The sequence below is a fragment of the Carcharodon carcharias genome, chromosome 17 (assembly GCF_017639515.1).
Source record: "Carcharodon carcharias isolate sCarCar2 chromosome 17, sCarCar2.pri, whole genome shotgun sequence".
Lineage (NCBI taxonomy): Eukaryota > Metazoa > Chordata > Chondrichthyes > Lamniformes > Lamnidae > Carcharodon > Carcharodon carcharias.
The window spans coordinates 94,719,484-94,743,184 of record NC_054483.1 but is presented as its reverse complement, the minus strand read 5'-3'; the positions used below and the strand labels follow the sequence as shown (position 1 = coordinate 94,743,184).

Genomic DNA, 23,701 nt, shown 5'->3' with positions numbered 1-23,701 from the left:
CTAGTTTTCGTGATTGAATTCTTAAAGTTTTGTATTATAAAGCAGAACCTGAATTGTTATAAGATTTCATCAACTTTTCAATGGCAAATTAAAAAATAAACACATTTTTACAAAATTCAAATGTGCTTTTATGCAAAAGAATAATAAGTCATAGTGTACCTGTTTTAGGAACATAGGAACAGCAGTAGGTCATTCAGCCTGTCGAGCCTACTCTGCTATTCAATACGATCATGGTTGATCATCAATTTCAATGCCTTTTCCTCCACACTATCCCCATATCCCTTAAGCTCATTGAGAGATTTCTAAATACCAATCTCTACTTTAAACATACTCAATGACAGAACTTCCACAGCCTTCTGGGATAGAGAATTCCAAAGATTCACAGCCCTCTGAGTAAAGAAATTTCTTTTCATTTCAGTCTTAAGTGGCTTCCCCCTTATTTTAAAATTGTGTCCCCTGGTTCTAGACTCCCCAGCCAGAGGAAACATCTTACCTGCATCTACCCTCTCTATCCTTTTAATTATTTTGTAGGTTTCAATGAGATCACCTCTCATTCTTCAAAACTCTAGAGAATCCAGGCACAGTTTCCCCAGTCTCTCTTCATAGGACAGTCCCACCATCTCAGGAACGAGTCTGGTGAACCTTTGTTGCACTCCTATAGCAATAACATTCTTCTTAAGGTAAGGGGACCAAAACTGCGCACAGTACTACAGGTGTGGTCTAACCAAGGTTCTGTACAATTGGAGCAGAAATTTACTACTCCTGTACTCAAATCCTCATGCAATAAAGGTTAACATACCATTAGCATTCCTAATTGCCTGTTGTATCTGCATGTTAACTTAATTGGCTAAAAACCAAGTATTCTTAACTGACACCCAAGCTGTGTGGTTCATTTTTTTCCTCCTCATTCACAAAGCATTGTGAAATTAAGTTCAATGGTAAAATGAAAAGCATCATTGAATATATAATATATATATATTTTAACAGAGTTAACTGATTCACTGCTAGATGAAGTTCTCTATATGTTAACACAGTGACCTTATTCTCACGCTCCCTATTACCTTTAGAGTTGTCCACACTGTTAGACATGGGTACTGGGGAAGTTGCAGAAGGAGTTACTGTGGAGTCCACACATACCGAATTACAAAGATTTTTCACGATTTTGGGGTTGGGACAAGGACATCTGGATGTACATTGCTGGAGCAGCTTAGCAATGCAAGAAGCTGCATAATTCTGCACAAGTACATTTTCCTCCTTCTTCACTCCTTCCATTAAGGGCTTTATGACAGGATTCAGTTTTTCTGGAAGTTGCTGCAAGTCAACAACTGCACAAGCAGCAAACATGTGAACCCTTAGATGAAGAGTTTGCCATTCTTGATTTGTCTCTGCTATAGTCATTTGGACCTGCTGGCGCTTACTCTCCAATGGTTGAATCATGTTAGGTTTCAAAGCACAGGCTGATGTCACTTCATTGAAAATCGTTGTGACCTTCGAATTTAAAAATGAAATTTTAAAAACATTAAAAGATTACATATTAAACATACTAGTAATGATATCAAAATAATATGTTTTGAATGAAGTTTCTCAACCCCTCCCTTACCAGCCTAGGATTTTTAAAACTGACTTTGTAGATTCTCAGTTCTAATAGAAGTTCTGACAAAATGCTTCTCAACAAATACTATCCAACTTTTTCATTCCTCAAAGGTAATTTCTTCACCACTCTGCTTTCACACAATTTTCTCTGTGTTTACCTTACTTTGTCAGGCAAGCAAGATCTGTTAAGTACTTAAGAGGTATGAAGGCTGTAAGAAGTAGGTTTGACCACTTGAAAGCAAACTATTGCAACACTTAAAAATAAAAACCACCTAACAGTAAAGGGCTACAAGTTTTATTTAATTTATAAAATATAAAGTCTGATTTTAAAGGCAAGTTATATGGAAACTACTTTTAAAATTCTGAAATAAACTATATCAGAATAAATCTTTAATCATCTTAATGTGTATGATTCCCACACCATAATCATTTTTAAAGATTAGTTTAGACAATTTAAAATACACTCTTTAGTATCACTTGCATCAGATGTGTAAAATAAAAATTGATAATTAGTGTAAGGAACTAAAAGTCAACTACCATGCTCAATATTCCCTCAATCCAACATATAGACCAGAAATTTCCCCCGTTGGTGGGGTTGTACGGGGGCGGGCGCAAACCTGATCAGCACCCCCATTTTACATTGGCCCACCCATCGTGACACTCGCCCAGAAGCGCTGTGTGTTCCCTGTGTAGGTGGGGGAGGGGGGTTCCAAGTGGTTCCCTGCGCTCTTTCGTATATGTGCGCGAAGGAGCACAGAGATCTCCCTGAGGAATAGAGGTGCCTTAGGGAGATTTGTTTCAGTGTTAAACTTTTAAATAAAGGATTTTAAAACTTTTGAAACATGTCCCCTCATGTGACAGTGTCACATGAGCTGGGACATGATAATGAAATTTTGGAAAAAATTTACTGATTTTTTAAAACACTTCATGAAACTTCATCTCGCCCATGGATGAGGTTCCATGAAATATGCGAAGGTTGCCTGGGCTCTTCGCCTGCCCGCCAACCTTAAGGATGGTCAGGCGGCTCATTTAATTGGTTTAATTAGTTTTTAACAGGCCTTTGACGGTTCAGCAAGCATGTAGCCGAGTCAGCTGCGCGCCTGCTGAACTGACAATCTAAATTACACACGGTGACTTTGGGATGCATGCCCGACGACACTGCGCGTCATTTTACGCGTCGGTGAGTAGGCCCCGCCCTGCTGGGAAAATGCTGCCCGTAGTTACTTATCCACACCATGATTATATTTTTGTTGACAATTATGTTTTCAACGAAGTTTTTACGTTTTTCTTCAATGCTTAAACATTCTGCCTTCTATGTTTAAACAGATTCACTTACCAGTTCATTTGCTTGATCTATTGTAAATACACTATTATTCACGCTGCTCCCAACATCGCAGTTAGCTTCAACCAGTGATGCAATGAGCTGCTTACACTCATTTTGCATTCGTGTAAATGGAATAGCTATCTCATCATAATAAAGATGTTCTGACAAAATAGCCATCAATCGTGGCTGTACTGCACAGGATACAACAGCACAATCCTAGAATTAAATCAAGACTCAGGTTTAATCAAGAGTCATAATGTTAATATTGCTCACAAACTCCAACATGCAAAAAAAAGTCGGAAATGGAAGCCTGTAGAAATAATACTAGTCCAAATATCACAAGAATTTACATGTATCCAGACTTTCCTGTAAGCTAAAAAGCTCAAATTTTCTAAATGCAGTATTCGTTCCAACATGTCTGTTGTACTAACTGCTGTCTACTTAAAATTAAGCTTATCTTTGCTAATGTGTAGAGGTTTTTCTGAACAGATTATAAATTAGTAGTCAGACATAAAATAGAACCAATGTTAGACAAATAAAAGGAATGCTTGATTAAAATACAACAAAGCCCAAGTGAGGGGCTATAGATCAAGACATGAAAACAAAGTTTCAAGGTTCAATAGAGAAAACAAAGGAGTCTGATGACAGAAAGCCCCATTAAGTTCATTGTATTTTTGTCAAACGTAAATGACAAATTCATACTTCAAGAGCATAAAGTTAACAGCACATAGTCTAATTCAAATTTGGAGATTGACAACCAGATCTTAAAAACTTGCTGACAGGAGGCATATTGTACCTTTTAACAGGAGGCATTTATCAAATGTGGTTAAAATCTAAAACGGTTTTGAACTGTTCAGAAAACAAATTGAAATCAGAAAACAAATTGAAAGAGTAAAAACAAAGATTTAAAATATTAATAGATCAAATAAACTTCATACCTTTCTCAGAGTAGCCCATTCAGAAATAACTAATGCAACAGCAATTCTCTGCAGAGCAGATTTAGAATTTAAATGGAAAAGTAATAGTTGAGCTAGGGACTCAGCTGGTTTCACTTCCTGGCTGATGAAATTAACACTTGGCTCACACATGGAACAACAGAGGGCTCCTAGCAACCTTTAGAACAAGGAGATGAAAATGTGTTATATGCCATAGTTAAATTGTGTTCAAGAAGTTGAAATATATGCTCCTCCTTCAGGTATCTAAGAGGGGAGTTGCAACCATGGACTTACTTAGATTGGTCCATGATTATGCTTGGCAAAGTACAGCAGTGGTTTGTCACTGTTTTCTGCAGTATGGCTGTTCTTACCACTTGCCATCAGGCGTTTTGGAAGGATTTACTGGCTGACAATAAACCTGTTTGGCCATGTTACGGACACACCTCCCATGGCCACCAAGTCCCTGAGTTGCACTTGAACCCAGAATTTTAGGTCCAGAGGCAGCATAGGAAACTGTGGCACAGTATACTCTATCCTAAATTATCACTGTTTAGAGGAGCCCTTGCTTCGGAAGGATTTATCTTTTATGACTAAAACATGCAACCATCACATTGGCCTTGAACTCTCATGGAGTGACAATCACCGTCAGATTGCCACTCTGCTCCTTTTTACCTACCCAGGTTGGGAGCTGCACATTTCGCGCCTGGTCTTCCAATTCAGACAGATTGAGAAACATGTAGTGTGGCAGCTTCGGAGTCCTTCCAGTGCAGGGAAGCAGCATTGGGGGAAGGTAAAGCCACGCCCCCTTTTTATGATAAAGTGGTAAGTTTAAAGGTCCCAGTCACTTTGACAGGAGAAAAGCCAAGTGCGTAAAAGCATGTAAGGTAAGCGGGTGAGAGGTTAGGGTGGTCCAGTAGGGGGTCGGGAAGGGTCAATACCATACTTACCAAGGAGTTAAAGTGCTTTTAATCCTTCTAACTTTTCCTGGATAATTATTCTGCTAACAGAGTCTGAACCATCCAAAGTCTCCGATTTAAATAGTTTAAAAGTTTAAAATTCCTGGGCAATTCCTGTGCAGTCCTTGCTTGGGGACTTCTGTGGCCCGGGGCGGAGCGGGGGGGCATCTCCTGGGGTCTGGGGTACCTCTGGGTTACGGCCTACAGGGAATGGAACTTCTGGGCCAATAATAACTTAGAAAAGCCAATTTTTTTATTAAAAAGCACAAATTCCCAACATGATACCTAAATGGATGATGAAATATAATGGAGGGATGCATAGCTTTGTCAAATTGCAAGACATTTTCTACTAATTTCATTTGCTTTCCTAGCTTAGCTCCTAACTTGGTTAAAAATTAAAACGAAAACCTTTCCAATCTTGTTAGCTTGAAATTCTTTTGAAAAAACAGGAGTAAAATAAAATTGTGAAATCAGTCTGTATTCCATGAGCAACAACACAGGACAAAGAGGAAAGTAAATCTGCAGAACAATTAAATTACCATCTCTACCAAGGCAAAAACGGTTGTTTCTACCAGCAGTAATCCAGTTATTATTGAGTTGGGATAGCAGGTTTCTGAACACAAGCCAAATAAGTCTGCTTGCGTCCAGTTTTCTCTTACAATTAAATACCTTGATTCACAATATCGCTACTACATTTATTACATAGCTGGAAGACAAGACTACTACAGAGTTTGAAATATTACATCAACCCCAATGAAATAGTTATCTTATTTTAAAGACTGAATCAAAGTTATCTTACTTGGCTGCCTTTAAGCGTGTCCGAGTTACGACATAATCTCTGGTGGCTTGGTCTTCATTAATGGTGTCTGAACCAGCAACATATTCCTGTCTCACCTCTTTGGTTTGTGCTTGCCCTTGTCGGTGCTTGCTGCAAGATTTTTCCTACATCACAAAGGAAAATGTTTACACAGCAGCTGGACAGGGTAAGTTACAACCATATTTCTAGCAAATTTCAACACTTTTAAATACATGCTTATTAAAAGAAGCTAGGTAAAATTAAAAATAGATTCATAGGTGTTTCCCACATCATGAATTGATATTTTTACATGCTGTACTATTAGTTATACTTGGACTGGAAACATGTGGCACCAAGTCTATTCTTTTTTGGATGCTGTCTGAATCAAATTTAGAAGTGATCAAGTTACAGGTTCCCTCTGATGATTCCCTCTACACTATTTGCCAGAGAACGCTCAATTCACTTGGTTTTTTGTGAAGGGGCATGGAGAGGAGTTTTCACCATTATAAGATAAAAAGACAAAGACTGAATGGACCCTTAACTATACAAAAAATACCTTTGATTTGGATTTAATCTCCAGTAACATATTTGAATCAATTGGCAAATGAGATGGTTGCATCATTAAACACAGCCAAGCTCCCATCCAAGGACAAGCAGCAGCAACCACATACTGGACAGGGGCTTTATTCAACAACTCTAACCACACCTAAATAGAAGAGAAAAAATACATTAGGTTGGTGTACCAAATACCTATTAGCCTTGGAGTCCGTCTAGGTCAAGAATAGAAATATGTTAGAAAATGATTCTGAGTCTGAGTTATTATATATAAATATGAACAGTTAGAGGTTCAATATTTGACTTCATTCCATTAAGTTTAACTCGCATAATAATCACAAAATTCAAATGCCACCATAGGCAAGATTACTTTTTTGAGTAATCATTGCATAACCAAACACTTGGTTCCTTGGAACTTGCTAAATAAATCACCTAAACAATTTTCCATACACTAAAAATAAATTACACTATTAAAAACAACTGAAATCATACAAAATTAATTTAACAGAGAAGTGTCCATCAACAAAAGTACCTAAAACTTGTTAATCTTTTAAAATTACATAATATTTAGCCAATTCTTATGCTAACAATCATCACCGAATTGAAGAAAAAGGCACCTTTTGAATAAGTTCCAAAATTTCTTGATTGCTTTCCAAAATACATGATTGATATATATGTCTCAACACATCTTGTAGAATTGGAGTCAACCACATTACACAGCTCTGAAAAATAGAAATAATGTTCTGCATAATTGATAAAAACATTTTGTGTTAAAATAGTTATTTAAAAACCAATGCAGAAGGGGTAACCAGTCGCACATTCTACACCTCAATATAAAAATACATACTTGATCTCGTGTAGATAGAAGAGTGAATAAAGTTTCCAAAGCTGCTTTCCGAACAGAAGAAATAGTGTGACGTAAGAATGGCCAAACCCGAGGGACCAAAACCGTAAGTGATTGCTGGATACTGGTAATTTAAAAAAAGTGCAGTTTTATAAGAGAAAAAAAATCTAAATGTTTCATGCAGTATGATACCTAGTAACATTTAACGTTATGTGTAATATAGGCTGCATTCATGGTGACAATATTTACCATATTTAAGAGATTGTGAAGTTTGTGGCAGGATTGGTACTTATAGGACTACGCAAGAGATTCTCAAATGTTGTAAAATTCAAATATTCAGCATCCCAACGTGCAATATGGTGGTGGATTCAGGCTTGTTTTTACAATTCAGCACATGGTAAGTTCCCAGGGTTTATTCAATGGAGAATAAGAAAATCGGTTTTCATTTGATTTGAGCACTTCGATCACACCTCTGAATGCTATCTGCTATGATTAAAAAGGCCACAGTTTCTAGTCCTTCTCTCCTCATAACTAAAGGTTCTTAGCCCTGCAGGAGATTTTGCAAATCTCTTCTGCACCCTCTCCTTACTTAGGATTCCTTTTCCATGAAGGTTGTTAGAATATGGAATGCCTTAACAAAGACAGTTATAAGCAGAATTCATATTGGCACTTAAACAGGATGTGAATAAATATTTGAAAAAGAAAAAAAAAATAAAATGGTGCTGCAGAAGGGTAGCAAAATGGGACTGAGTAAATGGCACTTTGAAAAAGCACAGCGGTTGAATGGTGTCATTCTGATCTGTAAAACTCAGTGATCAATGCCAGGGTATCACAAAAGAAAAATGGGGAAGTTAGATGGTAAATAAGGGAGGAGAAAACAAATCACAATTAAAAAGCATCAAGTAAATTTCAGAAGGGAGGAGAAAACAAATCACAATTAAAAAGCATCAAGTAAATTTCAGAAAGCATTTCTAACACAAAAGTTCCTTTTCACAAGTTATCTCAAGGTTATACCATTAAAATAATTCATGATCTCTTTAAATGGTTACCTGTATTGTCGGATTTGACTATATGTCAATAGTGATGACAACAGGGTCATGATACTGTTAGTAGATGCTGTAAGATCATCCAACTCCAGAAGAGCATCCCATAAAGTATTGACAATAAAAGGCACCTAGAAATAAGAGAATGAGAAAAAAAAAACAGCAAAACATTGGTAAAAACTGTTCTACACAGTTACTAAGACTTAGTTGAGAGAAGCAAATACATTTTACATGTTAGGAAATTTCAACAGAACTGAACAATACTACTGTAAGTAGAAGGGCCACATGCAACCTTTGTTGCCAAAATTCAGAATATATCTGGATGGGACTGAGGTGACAAACAGTGTACTGCCTAAGATTATATCCAATTGAATTTTGGTGGAAGAACTTGCAACTTGAAAGAGAAAAGGTGTTGCAGTTTAGATATTTTGATGTTAATGACACAAATATTGACCAAACAGGATACTGAAATGGAAAAGACAACATTGGCCAAATGTGATTATTCAGATCCTGAGAAACATGGAAGGTTGAACATTTATCTATTGGTATCCCAGTTTAGCATTAACTAGAAATTTAAGCCTTTCCCTCTTCCTTTCCACTTCCTCCACTCAAAGTGTCAGGGGAGAAATAGGCAATTGAGAGCATGCTGATTATCAACTTATTGTAACATTTTCTGAACACAATCAGAAGTGTATTTATTACAGGAAAAATATCAGCAATGTACTGTCCATCAAATTAAAAGGAACTGCACTGGAAGTCAATCTGAGCCTTTGCTATTTCAAAGTTGTATGACACATGATTTTAAAAAAATGTTTGTGAGACCAACTGACTGAATCAAACATTTTAGTATTCAGTAGGGATGCAAGAAGAGAAAAAAAAATCTACAAGTTAAACTTCAATGCCTCCATCTGCTCTCCACAGAAAGTGAAAATTTTCCAAATCTGAAAGTTGGGGACTTGGGGAGGAGTGGGGAAGACGGGAAATGGTGAATGGAATACTAAATCACAAAGATCAAACGAACTGTAGCATATAACTCATGGCAGGTCAGAGTATGTCACAGTATTAAAGTATCTAAGAGTTTTTTTATGTAATGCAGGATAAGTGAGTCTCCAGTCATTAGTAGCATTCCTCAGTTATGGGATTATGGGGCTGAATACTACTCGAGACAGCACTAGCATGTGGAGACATGGTTATTCACATGATAGTGCAGTGCCCCTTCCCCCCACCCCCTGCCCAAAATCCCCAAACATCATGGGTGGAATCTTCTGCTCTCACTGGAGGCGAGCTTGGAGGTGGAAAGGGCATGTAATTAGGTGGGCTGGTGATGTACCTAAACACTGCTGTCTTTCCAACTCCACCAGAATTAAGTTCTGGGTGGGAAGGCCCATGGGTCCGGATTGCTTTCTCCCCTGCCAATTGAGGTCCCTTAAGTGGCCAATTAATGACTACGTAAGGTAGTCTCAATTCCCTGTATGTAATGCCACGAGAGGTTGACATGAAAAGGGGGAAATCTGTGCTGCAGAGATTTTATAAATGTTACGACTTTTGTTGGTTTTGAAATATAAATGTCCTAAACATTAAAAATTGTATTAAACTGAGAATACGTGTCTTTCCTCATCTGAGTTTAAGATTTTTATCGGTTCAGTTTTGAAAATAAACAAAGCCTCTACTAATCGGCTGATTCTCTCATGATTAACACCTTAGACCATAAAACATAGGAGCAGAAATTAGGCCATTCATATATTCAGTTCTTACTTTTAGATGACTTGTTTGAATATTATTTATGGTTAAACAGCAAAATATGGAATTTGGGGAGCAGGGAAGCAGAATTGGCTGCAGCATAGGAGTTTCTCTGCAATATAAATTGCAGAACTGGACGATGCAAAACTGAGTAGCTACAGTACCATCTCTGGCAGTAGGATAGAATTACAGCATGATAAATTTACAGAAGCATTTTAATTTTTTTTACTTCCACATAATTGAAAGTAGGAAAAGTCCTGACTAAACAGAACAACTGGGAGTAAGGTTCTGCAGAAAAGGGATTTGAGCTTTTATATCAACAGATTTTTTTTTCACTCGCTCACGAGATGTGGGTATCACTGACTAGGCTAGCATTTATTTCCCATCCCTTGAGAAATAGCTGGTGAACCACTTTTTTTGAACCACTACAGTCTATGTGGTGCAGATACAACCGCAGTACTGTTAGAAAGGGCATTTTGGGATTTTGATCCAGTGACAGTGAAGGAATAGCGATATAGTTCAAAGTCAGGATGGTGTGTGGAATGTAAGGGAACTTGCAGGTGGAGGTGTACCCATGCATCTGCTGCACTTGTCCTTCTAGGTGGTAGAGATTATGTGTTGGGAAGGTGCTGTCGAAGGAGCTTTGGTGAGTTGCTACAGTGCATTTTATAGATAGTACACAATGTTGGCACTGTGCATCGGTGGTGGAGGGAGTGAAATGTTTAAGGTGGCGGATAGGGTGTTGAGCTTCTCAGTGTTGTTGGAGCTGCACTCATCCATGCAAGGGGAGAGTATTCCATCACACTTCTGACTTGTGCCTTATAGATAGTTAACAAGCTCTGGGGAGTCAGGTGATGAGTTATTCTCTGCAGAATTCCCAGCCTCTGACCTGCTCTTGTAGCCACAGTATTTATATAGCTGGTCAAGTCCAGTTTCTGGTCAATGGTAATCCCCAGGATATGGGATAGTGGGGGATTTAACAATGGTAATACCATTGAATGTAAACGGGAGATGATCACGGTCTGGCACTCAAGTGGCAAGTAACATTCGGGCCAAACATCAAACCCAGCCAGAATGCTGTCCAGGCCTTGCTGTATATGGGCAATGGACTGCTTCAGTATCTGAGGAGTCACGAATGGTGAACATTGTGCAATCATCAGTGAACATCCTCACTTCTGACCTTATGATGGAAAGAAGTAGATTGATGAAGCAGCCAAAGATGGTTGGGCCAAGGATATTCCCATGAGGAAATCCTACAGCAATGTTCTGATATACTAAAAGAATGCATACATCAGTCTGAGTTAAGATTGTTCTGCTGTGTTCATAGCAATTTCAACCACTCATCACCTCACCCCACAGCCAATAAAGATTGCAGTACTGAAACAACAGATCAGACCAGTAGTGTCTCAGATTCAATCTCTGATCTACGTTGAATTAATCACTTGCACTCAGAATGGCATCATGTCTTATTTGTAGCACCCAAGGTGCCAGTATTCTAGGTCCTCATAATCAAAAGCTTGCATGTGAAGAGTAATGCCTTGATAAAAGTGTTCAAAGTCTGGTAGCTCCTGAGGAACCGTAGCCCAAGATAAGATGCTGCAAGACTTTACAGTCTAAAAACATTTTTAAAAGTCACTCAGCTCAGGTTTTTTTTTTGGAGGCCTGCTCCTACCTTAAGAATATCCACCACTGATGGAAGATTCTGAACTAACCTCAGATGCTTGTAGTTGTACAAGATTTTCCACGACTGGTACAAGTGCAGCTGCTGCTACTGCACGGACATCATCATCCAAGTCCTGCAGGCCATCAATTATAGTAGGAAGGACTTTTGGTAACAATGTCTCAATCAAGTCCTACAACAAAATACAAATTATTTGCTTTGATCACTTCGCATGAACTAAACTTTGTTCAAAAAGTAGAGATAAAATGTTTAAAATTATTAAAAATTTTTTCCAAATTACTGCAACAAATTTTGTAAAGTCAGAAAAACGTTGCAACTTACTTGGCGAACTGCCAAAGCGTATTTTATTCCTAGAAGTCCACCATGTCTCACTTCCCACTGTTCCTGTGCCAGCAATTTTAACAAAACAACCACTGTTCCATGTACCCCTCTTTCATTCATATGCTTCAACACAACCCCAAGTGTCTGAGCACAAGTTTCCCGTACAGGTGCCACAACCTTTAAGGCAAAAACATTAATAAATTTCTATACATTTCTCTTTTGCCACCCTATCCATTTAAGCCCACATAGCTATATCACCTCCACTAACACAGATTGTAAGATGGTCGAGCCAAACGACATTTCCACAGAGATTAAAGCTATTGCTTGGACAATCTGCTAGATGATGTGTTTGACCAGGAAGGGAATTGAATCCTCCCTGAACTATTTATTTTTCTTCAAAGTGTAGGAAATCAATCTCTAAAGCCCAAGTATAATGCACAACTGATCTGGGCACTAGTCTTGCAGTCTGGAATCCATTATAGTTATAGGACTACCTTTCTTGCTCTGAACAAGTCATACTAAAAGTATGACCAGGATCTTTAATGCATTTTTTTTTAAAATAAATTTAAATTGAAGTTAAAATTATTTAAAATTGAAGATGAATGTGATCTTCTAAATTTAAAACATTCCAGTAATCGGGATTAATTTGAAAGGAACAATTTTACACAATATACAATTTGGCATGTAAAGCTTGCTGTGTGGGATTTACAGTATTTCACAAATATTCAGAACTTCGTTCAGCATGCAGTAACTATCTACATATCATTAAAGGAGCTAAAAACAATCGGAAGGGCCTTGCAGTTGTCTTTGTCGATCTCGCCAAAGCATTCGACTCTGTCGAACATAAATTACTTGTCAAAGCATTACATAGAATGAGTTTACCTACAGACTTCATTTCATTGGTCGAAGATCCGTATTCTGATAACACTACAGTGGTCGAAGGAAACAGAACTAAGGCCTCTGCAATAAAAATTGCTAGGGGAGTCAAGTAAGGCGACTCCCTACTGTCAATTCTATCCAACGTAGCATTTTCATCAGAAATAACCAATAGAAAAACTGCTTCAACAACTAGTTTTAAAAATTATAGATTTAGCAGTGCTTAAGTCTTTCACAAATTCACTTATAAAACAGTTGTGGGCATTACTGCTTTTACGACAATGCCCTTTCCTCCCATCTAAAAATTACAGAGCACGTACTTCATCAGATACAAAATCTCCAAATCTGTCCAGTGCAAATACACAAAGTAGACGAATAGCCAAGTCCTCTAGCCATTCCTGATGCTGTTGTTCAATCTGAAAAATACAAAGTTAAAACCTAATGTACACTTCATAGATGTTATTATGGCGAGTATTAAAGTTTAATAGGAATGTGCCAAGATTGCAATAATAGGTTTTACTGAACAGAAAGTTGAATTAGTTGATTTAATGGGTAATGATGATTCCAATTCTTCAAAGCTCCGGAGAGTCCAAGAACTTCAATGATAGCTAATTGGAGCTTTGCATGCTCATTTACCCAGTAATCTACCTGCAATTGTAAATCTCTGCTGCATCTACTTTAAGCCATCTTTAGGGGGTTCCAGTGCTTAAATCTGTAAATTATAGCTTTATTTAAAGATTCTAATACCCTGTGTACCTTATGTCACGTGGGATTCATTTGATTAACTCATGCAGAGAAACAGGGAGGGAGTTCCCTTGGGCTGAAGGCTCTGCTATCAGAAGTGGAGTAGATGAGGGAAGATGCACAGGACTTCATCACTACTGGGAAGGTGGATGTAATTCCTCTAGGATAACCATGAGAGAACTAACACTACATTAAATTTTAGGCTGAGGTAATTGAATACATACTAGCTTGCAGAAGGGCATAAACCTACATATGTTTCTGACACATCTACGCTTTCTTTTCCTGTACCTCCTGGCAGAATGACAGGAAGACAAATTTGTTAAGATATGTATGGATTCACTGCATTCTCTTGGCTGATAAACAAGTACTTATGTACAAACCAAAAAAGTAAGAATATTTTTAAATTTGTAGGATAAGACAATAGGGGAGGCTGTGGCATAGTGATATCGTCACTGGACTAATATTCCAGAGACCCAGGGTGATGCTCTGGGGACTCAGGTTCGAATGCCACCATGGCGGATGGTGAAATCTGAATTCAATAAAAATCTGGAATTTAAAGTCTGATGATGACCATGTTTTAAAAACGATTGTTGCAAAAACCTATCTGGTTCACTAAATGTCCTTTAGAAACATAGAAAATAGGAGCAAGTGTAGGCCATTTGGCCCTTCAAGCCTGCCCCACCATTCATTATGATCATGGCTGATCATCCAACTCAACAGCCTGCTCCTGTTTTCTCCCCATATCCTTTGATCTCTTTCGCCCCAAGAGCAAATCTAACTCCTTCTTGAAAACAATGTTTTGGCCTCAACTACTTTCTGTGGTAACGAATTCCACAGGCTCACCACTCTCTGGGTGAAGAAATTTCTCCTCATCTCAGTCCTAAATGGTCTACCCTGCATCCTCAGACTGTGACCCCTGGTTCTGGACTCCCCCACTATTGGGAACACCCTTCCTGCATCTACCCTGTCTTGTCCTGTTAGAATTTTATAGGTTTCTATGAGATTTAGGGAAGGAAATCTGCTGTCCTCACCTGGTCTGGATTACATGTGATCCAGGCCCACAGGAATGTGGTTGACTCTGGGCAATAAATGCTGGCCTAGCCAGCGACGCCCACGTCCCATGAACGAATAAAAAGAATTTGAATCATAATTCTCAAAAATAAAAAGTGTTACCTTAAGTGGCAGATAACTGAGGCAGTGCTCAAACACAAAAGCTATAACATAACAACAGAGCCAAGCCCATGATTCTAAAATATAGTAATGAGAATTCCCTACCCCCTCCCCATCAGAGTCAGCATCACACACTGCTTCAGTCCAACTACTAACAGTGTGAAGCCACTTTTTAAAGAGTGCTGAGGCAGTGAAACTTCCTGGAACTTAAATAAAACTTTTGCAGTAAGGTTTGATAAGATCACATTCTCGCTCAGCCACTCAAAAACTTTACCATCTAGCAGCATGACTTGTTGTCTCACAAATGCAGAGCTCCCTCTTGGCAGAGGACAGGCAATACAACAGGAGCCTTACCAGCATCATACTGTGCAGTTAATAATCACAGGATAGTAGCAGGACATTTAAAAATTGCTATCTGTTTTAAAATATTTTAAATGGTTCAGACAGTACATCTCCCTAATAAACAATCCTTCCATTCCACCTCCAGTTCCAGATTCAGGCAATAGCAAATATAACAGCAACTGTGGTCTAAACAATGTCTTCTAAAAATTCAAACAACACTCTCCTGTTTTTGTATTCATTTTATGATTTTATCTACTTGCATTTTTACTTTAAGATCTACATCTGTATTCCCCCTACATTACATTTCTCTGCACTAAATTGCATCTCCTGCAATTCTCTTTACGATCCACCATTTCTATTAATTTAGTATCAGCAAACTTTAATATCATTTCTCTTGTGGCCAAGCAATTTATATAAATGTTATAATGTGTCTGTTACCTAAATCTTTATACCAAAAGAAGATGGAATGGAGCTCGATTTCCACTGAAGCTAATTTGCTCTACAAGTGAATGCTTCATGCATTTTAGAAAATGTTTAAAATGACAGTTAAGAATTATTTGATCTTGTTTTTAATGACGAGTTCATCAAAACATAAAAGCTACAGTGTTAACTTGCCATGGGTGGATCTGAGGGCAGATATTTTCACTATGGTGTTCGACCTGTGTTTTCTATTTACAATTAGATATTATTTTATTATTCATGGTATTGCACATGGAGAGTTAAGGCCAAGTACAGTCTTTAGGCGCACTGAGATTACAAGCCAGGAAATAACTGGATATCTGCATGTAGATATAAAGACATACTTTTGGCCCTCATTTTTGTATTTCTTAGCTAAATTCTTTTGTTGACATTCATAATGGAAACTGACTGTGTTTGCTTGTCTTGGTGTTGATATACCTTCCTGCCAATGATGCTGTTGCAGTGCTTTCACTGAGGTGGGGGAGCAGGCTGCTTTGTCCTGAATGGGTTGAGCTTCTTGAGTGTTGTTGAAGAGCGCTCATCCAGACAGGTGGGGAATATTCCAGAACACTCCTGACTTGTGCTTTGTAGATGGTGGACAGGCTTTGAGGAGTCAGGAGGCAAGTTACTCGCCATAGGATTCCTAGCCTCTGACCTGCTCTTGTAGCCACAGTATTTTATATGGCTAGTTCAGTTCAGTTTAGTTTCTGGTCAATGGTAACCCCCAGGTTGTTGATAGTGGGGGATCCAACGATGACAATGCCACTGAAAGTCAAGGGGCGATGGTTAGATTCTCTGTTGTTGGAGGTGGTCATTATCTGGCACTTGTGTGGCGTGAATGTTACTTGCTGTTCATCGGCTCAAGGCTGGACATTGCCCAGGTCTTGCTGCATTTGGATATGGATTGCTTCAGCATCTGGGGAGTCGCAAATGGTGCTGAACATTGGGCAATCATCCACTGAGCATCCCCACTTCTGACCTTATGATGGAGAGAAGGTCATTGATGAAGCAGCTGAAAATAGTTGGGCCTAGGACACTATCCTGAGGAACTCCTGCAGTGATGCCCTGAAACTGAGATGACCGACCTCCAACAACCACAACCATCTTCCTTTGTGCTAGGTATGGGTCCAACCAGCAGAGTTTTCCTCCTGATTCCCATCGACTCCAGTTTTGCTAGGGCTCCTTGATGCCACACTCAGTCAAATACGACCCTGATGTCAAGGATAGTCACCCTCACCTCACCTCTGGAGTTCCGCTCTTTTGTCCTTGTTTGAACCGAGGCTGTAACGAGGTTAGGAGCTGAGTGGCCCTGGCACAGCCCAAACTGAGCATCAGTGAGTAGGTTATTACTAATCAAGTGTTGCTTGATAGTACAGTTGATGACCCCTTCCATCACTTTACTGATGATTGAAAGTAGACTGATGGTGCAGTAATTGGCCGGGTTGGATTTGTCCTGCTTTTTGCCTACAGGACATACCTGGACAATTTACCACATTGCTGGGTAGATGCCAGTGTTGTAGTTGTACTGGAACAGCTTGGCTAGGGGCAAGTTCTGGAGCACATCTTCTAAGTTTTCAGTACTAGCGCTGGAATATTGTCAGGGCCCATAGTCTTTGCAGTATTCAGTGCCTTCAGCTGTTTCTTTATATCATGTGGAGTGAATCTAATTGGCTGAAGGCTGGCTTCTGTGATGCTGGGGACCTCCAGAGGAGGCCGAGATGGATCATCCACTTGGCACTTCTGGCTGAAGGTTATAGCATGAGGTCAGCCTCATCTTTTGCACTGATATGCTGGCCTGCCCCATCATTGAGGATGGGGATACTTGTGGAGCCTCCTCCTCCAGGGAGTTGTTTAATTTTCCACCACCATTCATGGTTGAATGTGGCAGGACTGCACAGCTTAGGTCGGATCTGCTGGTTGTGAAATCGTTTAGCTCTGTCTATCACTTGCTACTTGTGCTGATTGGCATGCAAGTTGTCCCGTGTTGTAGCTTCATCAGGTTGACACCTCAGTGTTAGGTCTGCCTGCTGCTGCTCCTGGCGTGTCCTCCTGCATTCCTCATTGAACCAAGGATGATCTCCTGGCTTGGTGGTAATGGTAGAGTGGGGAATATGCCAGGCCATGAGGTTACAGGTTGTGGTTGAATGTGATTCTGCTGCTGCTGATGGCCCAGGGTGCCTCATGGTTGCTCAGTCTTGAGTTGCTTGATCTGTTCAAAATCTATCCCATTTAGCATGGTGTTAGTGCCACACAACACGATTGAGGGCATCCTCAATGTGAAGATAGGATTTCATCTCCAGAAGGATTGTATCCTATTGATACGGTTGTGGACAGATGTATCTGCAGCAGGCTGAAGGTTGTTGCAGGATCATCAGCAGGAAATTTCCTTGCCCATGTTTGACCTGGTGCCATGAGACTTCATGGAGTTCGGAGGGGATGTTGAGGACTCCAAGGGCAACTCATTCCTGACTATACACCACTGTGCTGCCACCTCTACTGGGTCTGTCCTGCCGGTGGGACAGGACATACCCAGGGATGGTGGTGTCAGGGACATTGTCTGTAAGGTAATGATTCTGTGAGTATGACTATGTCAGGCTGTTGCTTAACAAGTCTGTGAGGGCATTTAAGAGCACATTCTTTGCTGTGGGTCTGGAGTCACATGTAGGCCAGACCAGGTAAGGACTGCAGATTTCCTTCCCTAAAGGACATTAGTGCACCAGATGGGTTTTTACGACAATCAACATTGGTTTCAAGGTCATCATTAGACCTTTAATTCCAGATTTTTATTGAATTCAAATCTCACCATCTGCTGTGGCAGGATTTGAACTGGGGTCCCCAAAAGATTACCCTGGGTCTCCAGCAACTACGCCACTGCTTCCGAATATGTAAATTTTCTGTATATACGTATACATAAAAATAAAATACTTGGAGAGGATATTGCAGGGACGTGGATTGTTTTTCTGTGCTGTACTATTCTATGATTCTATTCTATTAGATGGAAAACAAGAGCGGTCCAAGTAAAGATTCCTGAAGAAAATCACTACCCACATCTCCCAAATCCAAAAAATATTAATTTGGCCTAACTATTTGCTCTTTGGCATCTAACCAGTGCTCTCAAGGTAACTTAATTTCTCCTTAAAAAAAATTAAGATACATGGATTAAGGAATAATGTTCAACACCTTCTGAAAAATCCACATTTAAACAATCAACTAATTTCCTTTATTTATGTATATATTTAATTTCCTCCAAAATTAGTTAATGAAATATTACTTGCCTTTTGTAATTCCATGTTTATGATGGGTGATGAAGTGATGTACACTAATTTCAACCTTGTTAAGAACCCAAAGTTTAGCCAAAATCATGTTAAAGCTAATTTGCCTATAATTTCTTGACTCCTTACTTTCCATTTTCAAGAGATATAATATTTGCTAAGCCCAGCTCTTTGACAAATTTAATTTTCAAAGATATTTTAAGAAGTTGTGGTCTATGCCTTTGCCTTTTCCTCCCAAATATCTTTCAGTATCCTGGGATATGTACTATCTGGATGTGGGTAGTGATTTTCTTCAGGAATCTTTACTTGGACCGCTCTTGTTTTCCACAGAAAATTTACATACTCTTTCTCAATAGAGATTCTCTTGACTTGTGTATGCTCTAATCTTTCTTTGGAATGCACAGGCAATTTGATTAAAAAAAAACATAGCAACTGAAAGGAGCCGACTTATGCATGGGAACTTTCAATTTGATGCGCGACCACGCAGCTCAGAGGGAACATTGCACTTTACATGTTTATTTCTTGTACTGGTTTTTCAGTCTGTGGAATTCTCTTCCCCAAAGAGCAATTGAGGCGGGTCAATGAATATTTTTAAGACTGAGTTAGATAGATTTTTGATTGACAAGAGAGTCTAAGGTAATAGAGGGTAGACAGGAAGGTAGCGTTGAGGCTACAATAAGATCAGCCATGATCTTATCTAATAGTGGAACAGGCTTGAGGGGCTCAGTGGCCTACTCCTGTTCCTAATTTGTCTCTTTGCATGCTCGTATGCATTTTGCTCAGGTACTCCCACTGTTTGCTGTATAATCACAGCTTTATTTTAGTAGAATGTTAGTTGTGTTTATGTAAATCTTAATTAAATTAGTACAGTTAAAATGTTTGAATTTAACTTTACCCATAGTATCTCTGGCAAGTAGTAATTTTTTTTTGCTCTGGTTGTTTTTTTGTTCTTTGTTAATTGCTGGGAAGTGTATCCTGCAGTCAGCATAGTGGTGAAGCAGTCTGGGATGAGTGTCTTGCAGTCAGCTTCGCGGTGATGCAGTCTGGGAAGAGTGTCCTGCAGTCAGCATTACAATGAAGCAGCCTGGGAAGAGCATCCTGCAGTCAGCATCATAGTGAAGCAGTCTGGGAAGAGTGTCCTGCAGTCAGCATCATGGTGAAGCAGTCTGGGAAGAGTGTCCTGCAGTCAGCATCACGGTGAAGCAGTCTGGGAAGAGCGTCCTGCAGTCAGTTCTTGTTGAAAATAACAAGAGTGACATCACAAGACAGCGCAAGAGAGCAGTGGAGAGATCAGAACCAGCATGAGTGCGAGGAAGCTTCAAAAAGTGACGTCAGCACAAAGGTGAGAGTTGATTGGTGAGCAGTGGTAAAGCTTTTCTCCAGTTTAAAATAGATTAAGCTAACGAAAGGTAAGGGTTCTAGTTTTTATTTTAAAAACATAAATAATGTAACTTTTTTTTACTACATTTAACTTAAAGTAAGGGTTTTTTTTTCAACTAGAGGCATGGCAGGGCAGCTCAGTCCCATGTTATGTAGCGCCTGCAACACGTGGGAAGTCCTAGACAATCCTTGTGCTCTAACTGACCACATGTATAGGAAGTGCCACCAGCTGCAGCCACTTGAGCTCTGAGTTTCAAAGCTTGAGCTGCAGCTGGAGGCACTGAGGTGCATCCGCGAGGCCGGGAGTTTTGTACATAGCACGTTTTTAGACATGGTCACCCAACAGTTTACGGAAGTGCAGACAGAGAGAGAATGGGTGACCATCAGTCAGAAGAAAGGTGTCAGGCAGATAGTCAGGAAATCCCCAGGGTGCATCTCACTCGAGAACCGTTTTTCTGTGTTGGAAAACGGTGAGAGTGATGGTTCCTCTGGGGAGTGCTGCCACGCTCATGGCATTGTGAGTAGCTTGGGGGGGAGGGAGGGGAGGGGAAGAGCAATAGTGGTGGGAGACTCGATAATGAGGGGAACAGACGGGAGTTTCTGCGGCCATAGATGTGACTCTAGGATGGTATGTTGCCTCCCTGGTGCCAGGGACAAGGATTTCACTGAACGGCTGCAAGGCATTCTAAAGGGGGAGGGCAAACAAACAGAGATAGTGCTACATATTGGTACCAATGAAATAGTTAGAGGGATGAAGTCCTGCAAGTAGAATTTAGGGAGCTAGGGAACAGATTTAAAAAACAGGACCTCAAAGGTAGTAATCTCTGGATCACTTCCGGTGCCATGCACTAGTGAGTATAGAAATAGGAGGTTAGTCCAGATGAATACGTGGCTGGAGGGATGTTGCAGGAGGGAGGGCTTTATATTTCTGGGACATTGGGTTCGTTTCTGGGGGTGCTGGGACTGGTACAAGGTGGACGGGTTGCACTTGAAGCAGAATGGGACCAACATCCTTGTGAGGAGGTTTGCTAGTGCTGTTGGGGAAGGTTTAAACTAACTTGGCAGGGGGGCTGTGCTCCTGAGAGAAGGTTCAGCAGGGGGAGAAGCACAGCGAAATTTAGAAGAGAGAGCAAGTGAGTCTGGAAGGCATAGAAATTATAGGCCAGTTAAGGCGCAAGGGAGCTTGGCAAGGTTGGATGGGATTTATTTTAATGAAAGGTGTCTGATAAATAAGGCAGATGAGTTGAGGGCACAAATTAACACATGGAAGTACGATGTCATTGTTGTCTCAGAGACATGGTTGAGAGAGGGGCAGGACTGGCAGCTCAATATTCCAGGATACAGGGTCTTCAGGCGAGACTGGGAAGGAGATAAAAGAGGAAGGGGTATAGGGATATCACAATATTGATCAAGGAATCAATTACAGCAGTAAGGAGGGATGACATCTTAAAAGGCTCCTCAAATGAAGCCATATGGGTAAAACTGAAAAACAAAAACGGAGCAATCACATCGCTGGGAGTGTACTGTAGGCCCCCAAACAGTCAGAGAGAAATAGAAGAGCAGATATGTAGGCAAATTACAGAGAAGTGTAAAAATAATAGAGTAGTAATAGTGGGGAATTTCAACATCCCCAACATTAACTGTGTTAGTCATAGTGTGATAGGTTTAGAGGGAGCAGACCTCTTAAAATGTATCCAGGAGAGCTTTTTAAGCCAGTACGTAGAAGGTCCTACAAGAGAGGAGGTGGTCCTGGACTTAATTTTAGGGAATGAAGCTGGGCAAGTGGTAGAGGTATCAGTGGGGGAGTATTTTGCAGATAGTGATCATAATTCCGTTAGATTCAAGGTTGTTATGGAAAAGGACAAGGATGGGACAGAAATCAGAGTTCTAAATTGGGGGAAGGCCGATCTTAATAAGATCAGATATGATTTCGCCAAAGTGGACTGGGAGTAGTTACTTTTAGGTAAATCTGCGTCAGAGCAGTGGGACTCATTCAAGAAGGAAATAAAGGAGAGAATAGGGCCAACATATTCCAGTAAAGACAAAGGGTGGGAACACTGGATGTCGATGGATATACAGGATTGGATAAAGAGAAAAAGGGAGGCTTATGGCAGATAACAAGGGCTCAAAACAGCGGAAGCCCTAGAATGTGCAGGGGGGAGCTTAAAAAGGAAATTAGGAGAGCAAAACGGGGCATGAAAAAACATTGGCAGGTAAAATAAAATCAGAAGTTATTTTACAAATACATTAAGAGTAAGAGGATAACTAGGGAAAGAGTAGGGCCTATTAAGGACCATATAGTGGTAATTTGTATGCGGAGCCATAAACGTGGGTAGGGTTTTAAATGAATACTTTGTGTCGGTGTTTACAAGTGAGAGGAACGACGTGGGTATGGAAATCAGGCAGAAGGACTGTGATAGAATTGAAGAAATTAGCCTAGAAAGAGAGGAGGTTCTAAGTGGTCTTGCAGGCTTAAAAGTAGATAAATCTCCAGGCCTGGATGAAATGTATCCCAGGCTGTTGCATGAGGGAAGGGAGGAAATAGCAGGGGCGCTGGCAATAATTTTCAATGCTTCTCTGGCCACAGGAGAGGTGCCAGAGGGCTGGAGGACAGCCAATGTAATACCGTTTTTCAAGAAGGGAGGAAGGGATAAACCAGGGACCTACAGGCCAGTCAGTCCAACCTCAGTGGTGGGGACACTATTGGAAGCAATTCTGAGGGAGAGAATTAATCTACGCTTGGTGAGGCAGGGATTAATCAAGGACAGTCGGCATGGTTTTGTTAAGGGGAGGTCGTGTCTGACCAATTTGATTGAATTTTTCGAAGAGGTGACCAGGTGTGTAGATGAGGGCAATGCATTTGACATAATCCACTTGGAGGTCAGCAAGGACTTTAATAAGGTCCCGCATGGGAGACTGATAACGACGGTAAGAGCCCATGGGATCCAAGGCGATTTGGAAAATTGGATCCAGAATTGGCTGAGTGGCAGGAAGTAGAGGGTGATGGCCGAGGGATGCCTGTGTTCTTGATTGAGGTGTATAAAATTATGAGGGGCATAGATAGGGTAGACGGGAAGGAACTTTTCCCCTTGGTGCAGGGATCAATAACCAGGGGGCATAGATTTAAGATAAGGGGCAGAAGGTTTAGAGGGGATGTGAGGAAGCATTTTTTCACCAAGAGGGTGGTGGGAATCTGGAACTCACTGCCTGAAAGGGTGGTGGAGGCAGAAACCCTCATAACATTTAAGGAGTATTTGGATGAGCACTTGTGATGCTATGGCATACAAGGCTATGGGCCTAGTGCTGGAAAATTGGGTTAGAATAGTTAGGTACTTGTTTGATTGGTGCAGACTTGATGGACCAAAGAGCCTTTTTCTGTGCTGTAGATCTCTATGACTTTATTTGGCTCAAGAAAAATGATTACATTAGTCTGGGCCAGGCATGACAACTCATGGGCAAACAGCATTAGCAACTTATAAACCTTTACATTTGGTGAAAATTCAATCTAGTCTATTTATAAAGGACAACATCCCTGACATATTTAAAGTGAATTTAGAGTAAATACTGAAAATTCCAAAATAGATTCTTCATGAACATGTTTTACTAATTATACTTGTTCCTTTACCAGGGAAAGAGGAACATCACAAATCAATGCAGATATCTCAACAGC

At 40.1% G+C, this 23,701-nt stretch overlaps 1 protein-coding gene across 4 annotated transcripts in view; it reads right to left on the bottom strand.

Moving 5' to 3' along the window:
* The window catches only part of btaf1 (BTAF1 RNA polymerase II, B-TFIID transcription factor-associated), a 116,645-nt gene that overhangs the window by 37,594 nt on the left and 55,350 nt on the right, over positions 1-23,701 (bottom strand). For all 4 annotated transcript variants that reach the window (XM_041209779.1, XM_041209781.1, XM_041209780.1 and 1 more), the window contains 11 exons: positions 12,985-13,080; positions 11,789-11,965; positions 11,499-11,639; positions 8,053-8,177; positions 7,007-7,127; positions 6,777-6,881; positions 6,161-6,310; positions 5,608-5,750; positions 3,856-4,030; positions 2,930-3,133; positions 1,062-1,488 (listed from right to left, as the gene is read on the bottom strand). In XM_041209779.1, the coding sequence (XP_041065713.1) occupies positions 1,062-1,488; positions 2,930-3,133; positions 3,856-4,030; positions 5,608-5,750; positions 6,161-6,310; positions 6,777-6,881; positions 7,007-7,127; positions 8,053-8,177; positions 11,499-11,639; positions 11,789-11,965; positions 12,985-13,080 (1,864 nt within the window). The remainder of the gene's footprint in view (positions 1-1,061; positions 1,489-2,929; positions 3,134-3,855; positions 4,031-5,607; positions 5,751-6,160; positions 6,311-6,776; positions 6,882-7,006; positions 7,128-8,052; positions 8,178-11,498; positions 11,640-11,788; positions 11,966-12,984; positions 13,081-23,701) is intronic.